This window comes from Neofelis nebulosa, chromosome 17 (genome assembly GCF_028018385.1).
Source record: "Neofelis nebulosa isolate mNeoNeb1 chromosome 17, mNeoNeb1.pri, whole genome shotgun sequence".
Taxonomy (NCBI): Eukaryota; Metazoa; Chordata; class Mammalia; order Carnivora; family Felidae; genus Neofelis; species Neofelis nebulosa.
The window spans coordinates 45,394,896-45,411,044 of NC_080798.1; the positions used below are offsets into that span (position 1 = coordinate 45,394,896).

General features: G+C 41.7%; 1 protein-coding gene across 1 annotated transcript in view; it reads left to right on the forward strand.

Moving 5' to 3' along the window:
• The window catches only part of WWP2 (WW domain containing E3 ubiquitin protein ligase 2), a 155,129-nt gene that overhangs the window by 26,510 nt on the left and 112,470 nt on the right, over nucleotides 1–16,149 (forward strand). Inside the window, exons 2-4 of the mRNA XM_058707642.1 lie at nucleotides 397–481; nucleotides 7,798–7,945; nucleotides 8,289–8,410. Of these exons, the coding sequence (XP_058563625.1) occupies nucleotides 412–481; nucleotides 7,798–7,945; nucleotides 8,289–8,410 (340 nt within the window). The 5' untranslated portion in view covers nucleotides 397–411. The remainder of the gene's footprint in view (nucleotides 1–396; nucleotides 482–7,797; nucleotides 7,946–8,288; nucleotides 8,411–16,149) is intronic.

Below are 16,149 nucleotides of genomic sequence, written 5' to 3' on the forward strand. Positions count from 1 at the left end.
TGGCACATGAGCCCAATGCGGGGCTCAATCCCACGATCCTGGGACCATGGTCTGAGCTGATGTTAAGAGTTGGATGCTCAACTGACTGAGCCCCCCAGCCCCCCATCCCCCTTTTTTTTATATTGTTGAACTGTGACTCTTTTTTTGAAGGTGTTACTTAGGCTGTCTCCTGTACGTGTTGGTTTAGTAGTCCTGTGTCCTTCCTAGGCTAGCCAAGATCCATCTGGGCCCGTAGTCGTTACAAGCCAAACGCCACCGTGACAGAAGTAACACCAAGTTGCTTGGATATTTATATTTTCTGGACTTCATATCTTTACATTCACATATTAAAATTAATACAGTTCCCCAGTGTCTTACCAGGTACTCTGCAAACCTACTGCTGTGCTTGCCTTGCAGTTTTCTGGTGATGACATGGCATCTGCCAGTTCCAGCCGCGCAGGAGTGGCTCTGCCTTTTGAGAAGTCTCAACTTACTCTGAAAGGTGAGTGGCGCCGTGCGAGGGGTTTGCCCTTTGAGGTCTTAAACACGTCAGGGGCTCTCCGTCTCGCCCGGTGGGAGCTGAAGACCCCTCATGATATGACCCCAGCCCCACTCCCACTCCTCATCTCTTGTTATTTTTCCACATGTGCTCGGCTCTAGCCACACGGGCCTCTTTGCTCTCCGTTGAAGGTACTGGGCATGCTACCCCCTCTGAGTGTTTGTACCTGCCGTTCCCTCTGAGTGAAATACTTTGGGGCTAGATGTCTACCTGCTTTGCTTCCTTACTTTCTAGAGGTCTTTTTTTTTTTTTTTTTAATGGGCCAACTTCTTTTTTTTTTTTTTTTTAAGTTTATTTTTGAGAGAGACAGAGACAGCGTGCCTGGGGGAGGGGCAGAGAGAGATGGGAAGACAGAGAATCCCAAGCAGGCTCCACACTGTCAGCATGGAGCCTGATGCGGGGCTCGAGCCCATGAAACCGTGAGGTCAAGACCTGAGCCGAAAACCAGGAGTCAGACGCTTAACCATCTGAGCCACCCAAGTGCCCCTGTAGGTCTTTACTCAAAAGTCACCTTCTTCAAAAGGCCTTCCTGATTCCCCCAGATGCAGCCTCCCCCTCCCCCACCTCCCTCATATCTGTCCCCTTCACTACTATAGATTTCTCTTCTTAGCTTTGTCACCATTTAACACAGTCCATATATTTATTTCCTTCGTTAACTGTCTCCTTCAATAGAGTATAAACACCACAAACACAGGGATATTTGTCTATCTTGGTTACTTCTGATACCGCAGTGATTGGAACAGTGCTGGAAACATATTGGGTTGCCAGTGAATATTGCTTGAATGACAGAATGTAGCTTTGGTAGCCTTAGGTCTGCAGAAGAGCCCTGGGAGATGCCTGGGGATGGGGGAAACAGCACTTGGTGTCAGCACTCAGGCCTCTCAGAGGCATAGTCATTTGGAGGCAAAATTGTGTCGTCATTTTTTTAATGATTATTTTTGAAATGGAAATGTCACTCATTTATTTAATCTATTCACATACTTTAAAGTTGTTTCCTTTCCTCCGGCTCCTCAGTGCCCCTGATTGGAGGAAACTAACATTACCAGTTTCTTGTGGTAGTATTACACATACAGACATATCAAAGGGGATGTAGTTTTGTGATTTTGAGAGCCGTGTTGCCTTCCTTGGAAGGAATATTCTTCTAGCAGTGGATGAGAGTGGCTATTTCCCTACATCTTTACCAACACCATGTGTTGCCAGACCTTTTTTCTCTTCGCCAGTCTGATTGGTAAAAATAACTTTGTCAGCATAGTTTTATTTCACATTTCTTTAAGTTATAAATGATGTTTAGCATCTTACCATATATTTAAGGGAAACTTGTATTTCCTTTTCTGTGGATTGTGTGTCCATGTCCTCTGCCTGTTTCTTATTTACTTATGGATTAAAAAAAAAAAAGTCTTGATACATTTTCATCATTTTTCTTGATGTCTCCATGGCTGTTCTAGGTCTTTGGAGTGGGGAGAAGCGTTAGAGTGAATTTGATACTTGATAGAGCTTTGAACTTGCGACTTTAGCTTTTACTACCTTGTCTAGTAATTAGCAAGCTTAGATTAAAACAGAAGTATGTCCATGGAGCCTGGTGACATAATGAAGTCCCTGTTTTGGGGCCTTATTATTCAGGAACACATAGTGACTTGTAAAGCTTTCTCTGTTTGCCTTTCCTCATTGTGAAATTTTTTGCTCGTGTGGAAAGAGCTAACTTGATAATACAGGTGCATCTCATTATATGTGCATTTAACCTATAGGGAGTGTATAATGCCACTTAGGCAAATGGTTAGGGAGAAAGAGAAAAAGAGAAATGACAAAATAAATGGTGTGGGTGGTTCCTCCTCTGTTGTGTTTCACTGATAGAGCCTCTAGTGTAATTTGGGAGATGTGACTATGCTGTTCCCTCCCTTGTGCCTCTCTGTAATGCAGTCCTAGAGTTTTAAGATACATTTTATTTATTTATTTTTTTTAACGTTTATTTATGTTTATCTCTGTTTATTTGAGACAGAGAGAGACAGAGCATGAAAGAGGGAGGGTCAGAGAGAGGGAGACACAGAATCTGAAACAGGCTCCAGGCTCTGAGCTGTCAGCACAGAGCCCGACGCGGGGCTCGAACTCACGGACCGCGAGATCATGACCTGAGCCGAAGTCGGCCGCCCAACTGACTGAGCCACCCAGGCGCCCCAAAGATACATTTTAAAAATATATCAAGGCCCTTAAAAATAAGCGGCCTATTTTATCTGATATTTAACTTAAGAAGCACTGAGAAACTAAATACTAAAAAACAGGGGCGCCTGGGTGGCGCAGTCGGTTAAGCGTCCGACTTCAGCCAGGTCACGATCTCGCGGTCCATGAGTTCGAGCCCCGCGTCAGGCTCTGGGCTGATGGCTCGGAGCCTGGAGCCTGTTTCCGATTCTGTGTCTCCCTCTCTCTCTCTGCCCCTCCCCCGTTATTGCTCTGTCTCTCTCTGTCCCAAAAATGAATAAACGTTGAAAAAAAAAATTTTAAATACTAAAAAACAGCACAACATGGCTTCAACTGGCCTTTGAGAATCTACTGAAAGACCATCTATCAGACTCTATTTTGTGCCTTCCTGAGAAGGCACGGGTATAATTTTGGCCATGTGTGATTTTTCCTCCCTTGTTTGTTAACTTTAAAGGCTAAATCCCATGTGAAGATGTGAAATTGGCATTTATATTTCATCAAACAGTAAATAAACTTTCCAGATAAACCTGCTCGTATGTTGAGACCTTTATTTTGGCTTGTGTTTTAAGAACAAGAGACATTCAGAGGCACCTGGGTGGCTCAGTTGGTTGAGTGCCCAACTTTGGCATAGGTCATGATCTTGTGGTTGGCGAGTTTGAGCGCCACGTTGGGCTCACTGCTATCAGCATTGAGCCTGCTTTGGATCCTCTGTCCCCCTCTCTCTGCCCCTCTCCCGTTCATTCTCTCTCTCTCTCTCTCAAAAATAAAAATAAACATTAAAAAAAAGAAACATTCAAAATATCACCCCCCTGATTAATTATATGTTACAAAGGGGAAAATGTATCTTTATAGTGGAGTCACCTGACAGATGCCACATTAACCAAGGGATCAAACTTAGCATCCACAATAGGAGGACAACCTAGTGTGCATGGTGAGAAGTTTGCAATGTAACCTGTGTAGTATTCTTGACAAAAATGTTCAATGTGAATCTCACCACGAGGAAAACAATTTAAGAAATACAGGCTTTGGTACATTCAATGAGAGAGCTGGTGGAAGTCTTTAAAAAGCATTGTCATGGAAAAAGAAGGGGGAGCACTGTGGATTTTAAAAGATTAAGGAGCCAGCGACCAAATGCAATTTGCTCATCTCAGTTGGATCCTGGATTGGGGGAAACCAGCTATAACAACATGTTTGGAACAGTTGGGGAAATTTGGATATGTAACGAGTATCAAATAATAGGAGTGACTAAATTTGTTAAGGTATAATAATGGTGGTGTGGTTAGGTGGGAGAATGTCTTTTTCTCTTTCCTATGCCCAGCATGGGGCTCAAACTCATGACCTTGAGGTCAGGGGTTGCATGTTCTACCAACTGAGCCAGCCAGGAGACCCTCCTTATTATTATTATTTTTTTAATTGAAGTATAGTTAACCTACTGTGTTCTGTTCGTTTCAGGTGTACAGCATATAGAACATCCTTACTCGTATGAATTGCATTCTGGAAGTATTTAGGGCTGATCAGTCTTGATGTCTACAACTTACTTTCAAGTGGTTTACCAAAAAAGTTTGTGGATATATGCACACTCATGCACATATATAGACATAAACATCACATGTCTGTATCCCGTGCTGTCCAATAAGATAGCCACTACAGCCACGTAGACATTTTTACATTGATTAAAGTTAAATTTAAAATGCAAATCCTCAGTCATACTAGCCATGCTAATGGCTTCGTAGCCACATGTGTCTCATGGCATTGCATTGGACTGTGCTGGCATAGAACTTTTTGCTTATCATTGAAGATTTTTTTTTTTATGTTTATTTAGTTTTGAGACAGAGAGAGTGAGCACGAGTGGGGGAGGAGCAGAGAGAGAGGGAGACAGAGGATCTGGAGCAGGCTCTGCGCTAACAGCAGACAGCCCCATGTGGGGCTTGAACTCGTAAACCATGAGATCGTGACCTGAGCCGAAGTTGGACACTCAACCGACTGGGTCACCCAGGTGCCCCTTATCACTGATATTTTCTTGAATAGCACTGACACAGGCACACACATAGAAAGAGAAAGAAGCAAAGGTGGCCAGATGGCAGTTGCTGCACAGTATACAAGTGTTAGTTGTCCTATTCTTTCACCTTTTCTGGAAACTGAAAACTTCAAGATAAAACTACCAATATGTGATCCGAGATTGGGTCCTGGACGGACCAGGGGGGGAAAAAAGTTTCTTTTCTCTTTTGCTATAACGGACATTGATAGGACATTTAACAAAATTTAAATAAGGTCTGTACATTAGATCATTGTTTTAAAGGATGTTAAATTTCGCCATGTTGATAATTATACTGTGGTATTGTCAGAAAATGTCTTTGTTCTTGGAAATATGCACTGAAGTATTTAGAAGAAAGGGGGCACAGCATCTGAAACTCACTCTCAAAGTTTTAAAAACAAATGTGAATGTGTACGAGAGGGAGTCGGGGGAGAGAAAGAATAATAAAGCAAATATAGTGAAAAGTTAATATTTGGTGACCCTTAGGTGAAGGGTTTATAGGAATTCTTGGTATTTTTGAAAACCAAAAACAAAACAAAAACAAAACAAACAAACAAAAATACTTAGGGAAAAAACTCGAGGGGCAAAAAAGGAAACACCAGGGCAGAGTTCAGAGAATTGGCTGGGAGCTGGGAGACTTGGTTCCCAGCTTAGCGTTTGCCTCGGACTCCGTGATTTTGGATATGTTATTTCCCCTCTCTGAACCTTAGTTGCCCAACTTTTAAATGAAGGGCTTGAACTTGTTGATTTCAAAGAAACTGTCCAGCTCAAAATGATAGGACTAGAATTATAACTAGTCGGCCCCTGCTCCACCACCTTAAGGGTCTGGGTGCAGAGCTATGCTCACACCACTAGGTGGCCTCAGTTAACCTTGGTCTGTGTGAAAAGTATTTCGGTTTTCTACTCTGGACCACATTTCCCGCCACCACAACCTGTTTTTTCCCCAGTACCATCCTTTGTTGCTTCTGTTGCTTCTGAATCTTAGCCACAGCTTTTGCTGTTGTTGTTTGCCTTGCTCTCTCCTGTTCTTTTGGGCCGGGAGAAGACAGGCATTGTTAAAAGAATCCAGAGTTAGGTTTGTCCTTTGTCAAGTTGTGGACCCTTATAGGACTCTGTAAGGGAATCTTGATGGAAGGGAGCTCAGTCTTGCCATCATAGGTAAGAAATGCCAGTCCTATGCTCTGATTTGGGGCATGGGATAGAGGACATCTTAGATGTGTTCCATCCCAGTGACCTGGAGTTTCCATTGTGGCTGATGTGTGCCATAAGAGACACCTGTCTGGCCCTGGGTGTATGGATACTTGTTTAGCCTGGCTTGCTGCTACCAAATAAACATCAGAAATGCTGCCACATCAAGGATACAAATAGAACAGGAAATGCAGATGGCTGACAAGCACATAGAAAAAACATTGACCCTCACTAGTAATCGAAGAACAGCAGTAGAACAGGTACGCAGAATCTGGTAACGATGTATAGCATGGTGTGGTGTCAGGTTGCCTGGGTGCACATCCTGGTTTGAAGCTCCCTGGCTATGTTTTCTGGGGCAATGACCTAACTTCCCCAAGCCTGCTTCCTCTTGGTTGAGATGGGGGTGGTGATATATTCCCTGCCCCATGGGTTTGTTTAAAGGATGGAGTTAGATGACGTGTGCACAGCATAGTGTCTGTAACAAGTGCTCATTAAATTTTACGTAATTTAATGCAAATTGGTGCAGCCGCTCTGGAAAGCAGTGTGGAGGTTCCTCAGAAAATTAAAAATAGACCTACCCTATGACCCAGCAATAGCACTGCTAGGAATTTATCCAAGGGATACAGGAGTACTGATGCATAGAGGCACTTGTACCCCAATGTTTATAGCAGCACTCTCAACAATAGCCAAATTATGGAAAGAGCCTAAATGTCCATCAACTGATGAATGGATAAAGAAATTGTGGTTTATATACACAATGGAATACTACATGGCAATGAGAAAAAATGAAATATGGCCTTTTGTAGCAACGTGGATGGAACTGGAGAGTGTGATGCTAAGTGAAATAAGCCATACAGAGAAAGACAGATACCATATGGTTTCACTCTTATGTGGATCCTGAGAAACTTAACAGAAACCCATGGGGGAGGGGAAGGGAAAAAAAAAAAAAAAAAGAGGTTAGAGTGGGAGAGAGCCAAAGCATAAGAGACTGTTAAAAACTGAGAACAAACTGAGGGTTGATGGGGGGTGGGAGGGAGGGCAGGGTGGGTGATGGGTATTGAGGAGGGCACCTTTTGGGATGAGCACTGGGTGTTGTATGGAAACCAATTTGACAGTAAATTTCATATATTAAAAAATAAATAAATAAATAAATAAATAAATAAAAATAATAAAAGCAAGGATGTCAAAGAATGGAAAATTAATGATGGATAATGCTTAGGAATGAAAATAAATGCCTACTTCTCCTGTTTGAAAAAAAAAATAAATTTTACGTAATTTATATGTTTTTTTAAATCTATCTGATTTGCAAAAAGCAAAAAACAAAAAAACCTTAATACTCAATGCTATGGTGGTGAAATGAATATATTCATCTACGTGGGTTTATCCTTTTTGCAAAGGAATTAAACTGTTTTGGGAACTTCAAAAATATTCAGATCATTTGGAGGAAATGCATGCAAATCTATATATTCATGATGATTTTCCCAGAGTGAAAAATTGAAAGCAGTCTTTTCAGCATTGAAAGAATAATTAACTAAATTGTGGCATGTCTGTACAATGGGCTCGTATTGCAGCCATTTAAAATTGAGAAGAATTCTTAAAGAATTGGGGGCGTAAGAGATGAAAGTCTGGATTTGCCAACATCTTAATGATAATTATCCCAGAGTTTTCAGGTTAAGAGTGCTTCTTTTCTTAAGCTTCATATTTTTTAAAAAAATTTGTTGATCATCAGAAAGAAACCAAAACTTACTTTTTAAACGTAACAGCAGAAAAGAGCAAGAACATCTGCCACAGGGGGGCAGCTGGGAGCCCTCTGACTCATCTTTGACTTTTCTTTCCTGTCCAGTGGTGTCAGCAAAGCCCAAGGTGCATAATCGTCAACCTCGAATTAACTCATTTGTGGAGGTGGCAGTGGATGGACTCCCCAGTGAGACCAAGAAGACTGGGAAGCGAATTGGGAGCTCGGAGCTTCTCTGGAATGAGATCATCATTTTGTAAGAGAAAGTCCCTTCTCTTCGCAGTAACATGGGAGAAAGAGAGAAGGCTCTCCAAGGGGGTTGTGGGAGATCCAGGTTTCCTGTGTGGCCTCAAACTCTTCTGCCTTTGGTACCCAAGGCGCCTCTCTTCAGGTGTTTCTACATCATTGAGCTCACAGAGCACTCATTATTAGCTAGATGGTTACAGGGCCAGCTTTGTGGGGGAAAGGGTGTACGTGAGCGTCTTCCTGTTTGAGGTCCCCCCCGCCAAGATGTCAGCAGTATAGTTGATCTGTTTTCTTCTCAGCTGTAGGAGTGACCAATATGCTTGGATGTGATGAATCAAGTATTTGTTTTCCAGGAATGTCACGGCCCAGAGTCATTTAGATTTGAAGGTTTGGAGCTGCCATACTTTGAGAAATGAGCTGCTAGGCACCGCCTCTGTCAACCTCTCCAATGTCCTGAAGAACAATGGGGGCAAAAGTATGTATGATGACGGGGTGGCCGACATGATTCATCTGTGGGGGGTGGGAGAAGAATTCAGAAGGCTTGGATTTCTCTCACACACCACGGACAGACCCGGTGATGCGGTTTCCTCCAGGACCAGGGGCTGCGGGGACTCTGTTCCCCATAGACGCTGCCCGTGGAGTTTTAGGAAGGCGAGAGCTCTTCTCTGCCTTCACTGTGGGATTCAGCCTATTTTGTCCTCGGGCTCTAGCGCTGGGATGCAGTGATGTGTCCCCTTGATCCTTTCTCAAGGATGAATGCTTTCCCTCTGCCTCTGACTCTCTTTTCCCAATCCCGGAGACATGTGACATTTTGAATCAAACTGTCAAATGCCTGCATCCCAAATCATTACTTTCCTAGTCTGAGTCCTTGAATGGAACAAAGAAGCTGCGTGTGTTTGTGTGTTTGTGTGGAGGGGGGAATGGTGTTACACGTAGTGCCTTGTGCTTAGTAGGCACTCAGTGAACGTTTACTGGATGTTGGAATGTGCTGGAAGCTGTGTCTTAATTATTCAGGGTGCCTCTGCTGCATGGAAATCTAAACCCCAACGTCTATTTATTGCTGCTTGTGGTCAGTGGCATAACCCGTGGCTGTGGTATCTGGACCCTCCCTCATAAAGCCTCTATTGAGAGCAGTACCATATGTGGGGAGGGAACTCCATGGAAAGAAAGGCTCCTTTTTCTCTTGATGTCTGCTGTCTAGAAAATATTTTCTGAAAGTGGAGTTAGCTTAAGAGGGATGTGGGGGTGGGGAGTGTTGAGTCCCGGGTGAGTGCTGCGTGGATTCAAGAGTCTTTTCTTTCTGACAGGCTGCTCGAGTGGTGTTTGAGGTTCCCCTGGTCTTTCCCTTTCTGCCGGGCACCCAGAGATATGGGGAGCCTGCCGCAGCTTCAGAAATTGCTTAAAACCAGGAATATGCCTCTATTTTAGCTCTGCAGGGAGCTCCCTGATGGTTTCTCTTCTGAGTCTGTCTTTATTTTCTCAAACTCTAGCCTGCCTTTTATAATTTGATTATCAAGGAGGGTTATATTTATCATGTCTTTTGGAGATACACTTGTGGACATTGTCACGTTAGGATCAGCAGCCAATGAGTGTCCTTTCTTTTCTTCTTCATTTGTTCCGTCAACAAACCTTTGCTTTTGATTGTAAAAGTAATTGTAGCAAAACTGGAAATTAGACACAAGCGCACAGACGTACAAAGAAAATAAAATTCTCCTGTAAACCACAGTGCTTAGTGATAATTGCTAACATTTTGGTATGTATTTTTCTGAGCCTTTTTTTCCTGTTGCACATGTATATATTTAAGACATCTGTGAAACAAAATCGTGACCATACAAAAACATATTATTTTACAACATATTATTTTACATTTTTTCTCTTTAAAATGTATTAGTATATCTTTTTTTATTTAAACATTTTTTTAACGTTTGTTTTTGAGAGAGGAAGAGTGCATGTGTGTGCTAGCATGGGAGGGGGACAGAGAGAGGTAGAGAGAGGATCCCAAGCAGTTTCCGTGCTATCAGCGCAGAGCCCGACGTGGGGCTCGAACTCAAGAACCATGAAATCATGACCTGAGCCAAAGTCAGACACCCAACTGACTGAGCCACCCTGGTGCCCCTCTTTTTTTTGTTCTAAAGTTGTTTATTATTATTATTATTATTTTGTAATCTCTATACCCAACGTGGGGCTCAAACCTATGACTACAGGATCAAGAGCCACATGCTCTTCTGACTGAGCCAGTCAGGTGCCCCTCAGTAGATCTTTATTTACTTACTTATTTTTTTCTAATTGTGATAAAAGGCACGTAACATAAAATTTACCGTCTTAACCATTTGTAAGTGTGCCGTGTAGTGGCAATTGAGTACACGCTTGTTGTGCAAGCATCACTGCCATTCATTTTCAGAACTTTGTTTATAAATGTTTATTTTTGACAGAGAGAGAGTGCATACATGCGCGCATGAGCAGGGGAGGGGCAGAGAGAGAGAGGGAGACAGAGGATCTGAAGCAGGCTCTGCGCTGAGAGCAGAGAGCCCACTAAGGGGCTTGAACCCCTGAACTGTGAGATCATGACCTGAGCCGAAGTCAGACAACCGACTGAGCCACCCAGGTGCCTCATCTTCAGAACTTTAAACTCAAACTCTCTACCCACTGCACAGTTCATTTCTCCTCTTCCCTCCACCCCGCCCACAGTTCTACTTTTTCTATGCATCTGACTAGCTACCTCAATTGGGTGAAATCATACAGTATTTGCCCTTTTATATCTGGCTTACTGTACTCGGCATAAGGTCCTCAAGGCACCTCCAAGCTGTAGCATGTATCAGAATCTCCCTTCTTATTAAGGCCAAATAATATTCTGTCCTATGTGCATACCACGTTTTGTTATCCATCCACCTGTCCAGAAACACTTGGGCTGCTCCCACCTTTTGCCTGTTGTAAATGGTACTGTTATGAATCCGAGCGTACAAATACCTGTTCAAGTTCCTGCTTTCAGTTCTTTTGGATCTGTGCCTGAGAAGCAGAATTGATGCGTCATATGGTAATTCTTTGTTTAATTTTTTGAGGAACCAGTATACTGTTTTCCATAGCTGCTATACCATAAAATATATTGATACGGCAGCTTTAATTATTCTTCCAAAATGTACTTTTTGATGACTGCCTAGTAGTAGTTTCTCAGGTGGTTGTGTGCAAATTTAAGTTTGGATACTGGGGTAGTTTTAAGTATCTTACAGTCATAAATAATGCTATGGTAAATATATGTAAATATATATATATATATATATATATATATATATATATATATGTATATAAATCTTTGTGTCCATTGCTGATAGTTTACTTGTCATAAATTACTGAAGATGAGAGTGGCTGGGTGGTTCATTTCATTGAGCGTCCGACTCTTGATTTTGGCTCAGGTCATGATCCCAGGGTCACGGGATCGAGTCCTGCATTGGACTCTGCACGGAGCGTGGAGTCTGCTTAAGATTCTTTCTTTGTCTCCCTCTGTCCTTCTCCCTGGCTCTCTCTCACTCTGTCTGTTAAAAAAAAAAAAAAATTATTGAAGATGGATTTGCAGGGTTTAAACATTTTTCACATATTTGTGACATTTGACACATATTGCAAAATTACTCTCCAGAAAAGTTCTGCCAGTTTACCCTCCCATCAGCAGTGGCCAAGATTGCTAGTTTCTGTTGCATTTTGGCCTTTATTGGCTTGATTAAAAAAATATATATACACGCATGCACACACACACACACACGTATATTGTTTTTGCCTGTTTGATAATTAACGGTATGCCACATTTGCTTCATCTATTTCTCTTTTTGGTTGTAGTATTTCAAAGTAAATTACAGATGTTCCAGCGTTATATTTTAGATTCTTCAGCCTGCCTCTCGTAAAACACGAGGATATTTTCCTTGTTTGTTATTCTATCGTGTTACATACGTGAACCCATTTATCGTAGACTAGTAGTGTTTGAAGAGGTGGAGCTTCTGCTCTTTCAGCTCCTTCAGGCTTCTGACGACCGACTCTGCTGTGACGGTGGAAGCCCTCTTGCAGGTCACCGGCTTCCGTTTTCATGGACGAACCACAGTGCCAGATCCCCACAGCTCATCTTTTCATCTTGGTTTTGCCACAGCACTCGGCGTGCTGGCTTATTTCAATCTTCTTCACCCATTTCCTGTGGGAGGCACCATCACGGGTCCTCCATTTACCGAGGATTCTGACCTTCTTGGTGCGTTTAGCCATGACTCTGCAAATTAGGGCTGAGCCCAGAGAGGAAACAGAAAGGATATTTTTGTCTGTGATTACCATACTATTATCACACCTTGCAACGTTGATATGAATTCCTTATGATCGATCACCTGATGCGCAGTCCCTGTTCAATTTCACCTGTTTATCTCTAAGTGTCATTTTCTTTTTTCTTTTCTTTTTTTTTAATGTTTTTATTTTATTTTTGAGAGAGAGGGACAGAGTGCTAGTGGAGGAGGGTTAGAGAGAGAGGGAGATACAGAATCTGAAGCGGGCTCTGGGCTCTGAGCTGTCAGCACAGAGCCTGACGTGGGGCTCAAACCCACAGATTGTGAGATCGTGACCTGAGCCAAAGTCGGACATTCAACCGACTGAGCCACCCAGACGCCCCTCTAAGTGTCATTTTCAAGTTGGTTTGCTTGAACCTGAATTCGGACGAGGTCTCCTCATTGAATTTGGTTGTTATGTCTCTGAAGTTCCCCCGGTATCACTCTACCTATATGATGCTGTGATTTATTGAAGGAGATTGAATATTTTTAGAGTGTGTTTATTGCCTTAGTATGTCCTTTGTTCATTTTTATATCAAAGGGTGCATTTTTGTCTTTTAGTTTTGAAGGTGTTTTATATGTTAAGGCTGTTACTCTTTGTCTTATAATTTGTAAATATCTTTCCCGTTTTTCATTTGCATTTTAGTTTTGTAGATCTTTTTTCCCCTATTTTCCAAAGAGATGTTTTAAACTTGTAGTTGAATCTGTCACCCTTTGTATTTGTAGCCTTTTCCTTTATGAAAGGCTTTCTCCCATTCTGAGATCAGGTAAATAGTCACCTCTAGTTTTTACTAGTTCATTGTGATTTTTTTTTTACATTTAATATTTTAAGTGATGTTATTTTTGTGTGCAGTGTGAATAGGGATCTAATTTTATTTTACTTTTTGAGTGTTTATTTTTGAGAGAAACAGATATTGTGAGTGGGGGAGGGGCAGAGAGAGAGAGGGGGAGAGAGAGAGAAGACAAGAGGGGAGGGGAGGGAAGGGGAGGGGAGGGGAGGGGAGAGGAGAGATATTGAGAAAATCCTAAGCAGGGTCCACGCTGCCAGCCTGACTTGGGGCTTGAACGCAGGAGATCATGACCTGAGCTGAAACCAAGAGTCAGATACTCAACTAACTGAGCCACCCAGGTGCCCCAGGATCTAATTTAATTTTTCCCAAATAGTTAACTGATTGATTTAGCACTACTTATTGAATAACCCATCTGTGATTATTATCCCCAATGATTTGGGTTGTTTATCTTCAGCTTATATTAAAAAATGTCTACATATATATACATACACACTTGGGCCTGTTGGGGGATTTTCCATTTCATCTGTTGTTTTATTAGCCTTTTACAATCACTGTCTTAACTGTTGTAATATTACCATGTTTTAATATCTGACTTTTGAATTTCTCTCCTTTTCAAAATCTTCCTCCCTCTTTTCTTTGCATATATGACAGTACCACCTGAACTTTATTTATTTTTAAAGTTTATTTATTTAATTTGAGAGCAAGCGAGAGAGGAAAGGGCGGAGGGAGAGAGAGAGAGAAAGAGAGAGAGAGAGAGAGAGAGAGAGGAGGAAGAGAGAATCCCAAGTAGGCTCCACACTGTCAGTGCAGAGCCTGACCAGGGGCTCGAACTCATGAACCATGAGATCATGATCTGAGCCAAAACCAAGAGGGGGACACTTAACCAAATGAGCCACCCAGGTGCCCCAACACTACCTGAACTTTAATTATTTTGTCAGGTTCTCCTCTTCTTCCTACTTTCTTCCCCTCAAATCCCTTCAGATTTTATTGGAATTCTATCCTATGTAAAGTTCCTTTGTGGAGAATTTCTGTACCAATAATTCCTACCCAGGAACATAGAGTGTCTCTAAATTCACTCAGATCATTTTGAAGTTATCTTTAGATAGACTCTTCTAAATTAAAAAAAAAAATTTTTTTTTAATGTTTATCTTTGGGAGACAAAGACAGAGTGCGAGTGGGGGAGGGGCAGAAAGAGAGGGAGACCTAGAATCTGAAGCAAGCTGCAGGTTCTGAGCTGTCAGTGCAGGGCCAGATGCAGGGCTCGAACTCACAAACCGTGAGATCATGAGCTGAGCCGAAGTCAGAAGCTTAACTGACTGAGCCATCCAGGCTCCCCAGACTTCTAAATTTTTTTTTTTTTTTTAAATTTTTTTTTTTTTTTTTTTTTAACGTTTATTTATTTTTGAGACAGAGAGACAGAGCATGAATGGGGGAGGGTCAGAGAGAGAGGGAGACACAGAATCGGAAGCAGGCTCCAGGCTCCGAGCCATCAGCCCAGAGCCCGACGCGGGGCTCGAACTCACGGACCGCGAGATCGTGACCTGGCTGAAGTCGGACGCTTAACCGACTGCGCCACCCAGGCGCCCCCAGACTTCTAAATTTAAAAAACCCTTTTGATTTTATTTTCAGTGGGATCTTTTCCTAGTAGGTCTCCTAACTTAGTGTTGTTTGTATACGACTCTTAGTTTCTGCATGTGTGGGTTTTGTTTTGTTTTGTTTTTTTCATAATCATTCAATAGCTGAATTCTTAGTATATGTTTTCAATAGCTTCTTTTGGGTTTTCTTTTTTTTTTTTTTTTTTTTTTTTTTTTTCTTTTGGGTTTTCTTGATAGACTTTGATGTGATTTCTAAGATTGATAATTTTGCTCATATTAGGAGATAATTATGCTTTTTTTTTTTCTTGTTAGTTGCTTTGCATACAGCTTCCTCTTTTAGTGGTGATGGAGTGGGCATCTTGCCTTTTCATAACCATGCTTCTTTTTTTTTAAAAATTTTTTTTTTTTCAACGTTTTTTATTTATTTTTGGGACAGAGAGAGACAGAGCATGAACGGGGGAGGGGCAGAGAGAGAGGGAGACACAGAATCGGAAACAGGCTCCAGGCTCCGAGCCATCAGCTCAGAGCCTGACGCGGGGCTCGAACTCACAGACCGCGAGATCGTGACCTGGCTGAAGTCGGACGCTTAACCGACTGCGCCACCCAGGCGCCCCATTCATAACCATGCTTCTAATGACTCTTCTCTGGATGTAAAGTTGGGTGTTAGTAAGCTCTTTTTCTTTCTTTTTTTTTTTTTTTTTTTTTTTTTTTTTCCTCAGTTTAATAATTAATCATTGTTTTTTTTGTTGTTGAATTGTTGTTGTCAGATATATTTTAGGTAACTATTGGGATAGTTAAATGATTTTTCTTCTTTCTATTTCTTATATTGATTTCCTAATAGTAACAATCTTAAAATTTCTTGAATACACCCTGTTGCTCATGTTTGATTATTTTTTGAAACTTTTGTTAAGAATGGTTTGTTAGTATTTTATTTGGGGGTTTTCCACTTATATTCACAAGTGGCATTTGTCTGTAGTTTGTACTATTTTTGTCAGCTTTGGAATTGAGGCTTAGCTAATTTTATAAAGTAAATTAAAGCTCTTTCCAACTTCGGGAACAGACTCTATAACTTGGGAATTATCTGTTCCATGAATGCAGGAAAGAGCTCACCCGTAAAACCAACTAGGTCTGGCTGCTTTCTCTGAAATAATTCTTTGATGACTTTTTCAGTTTCTTACCCCATAATGATTGGTTTGTTCAGCTTTTCTGGTTCATCTTGCATCAGTTTTGTTAATTCATTATTTTATGAGAAAAATTATTTCATGAGATTTTTCAGATTTATTAGTGTGAAGATTTTAAGTAGCGTCCTCATTTTATTATTTATTTATTAAATTTTTTTTTTAATGTTTATTTTTGAGAGAGAGAGAGAGAGACAGCACGAGTGGGAGAGGGGCAGAGAGAGAGGGAGACACAGAATCCGAAGCAGGCTCCAGGCTCTGAGCTATCAGCACAGAGCCCGACGTGGGCTCAAACTCATGGACCGCAATATCATGACCTGAGCTGAAGTCAGATGCTCAGCTGACTGAGCCACCCAGG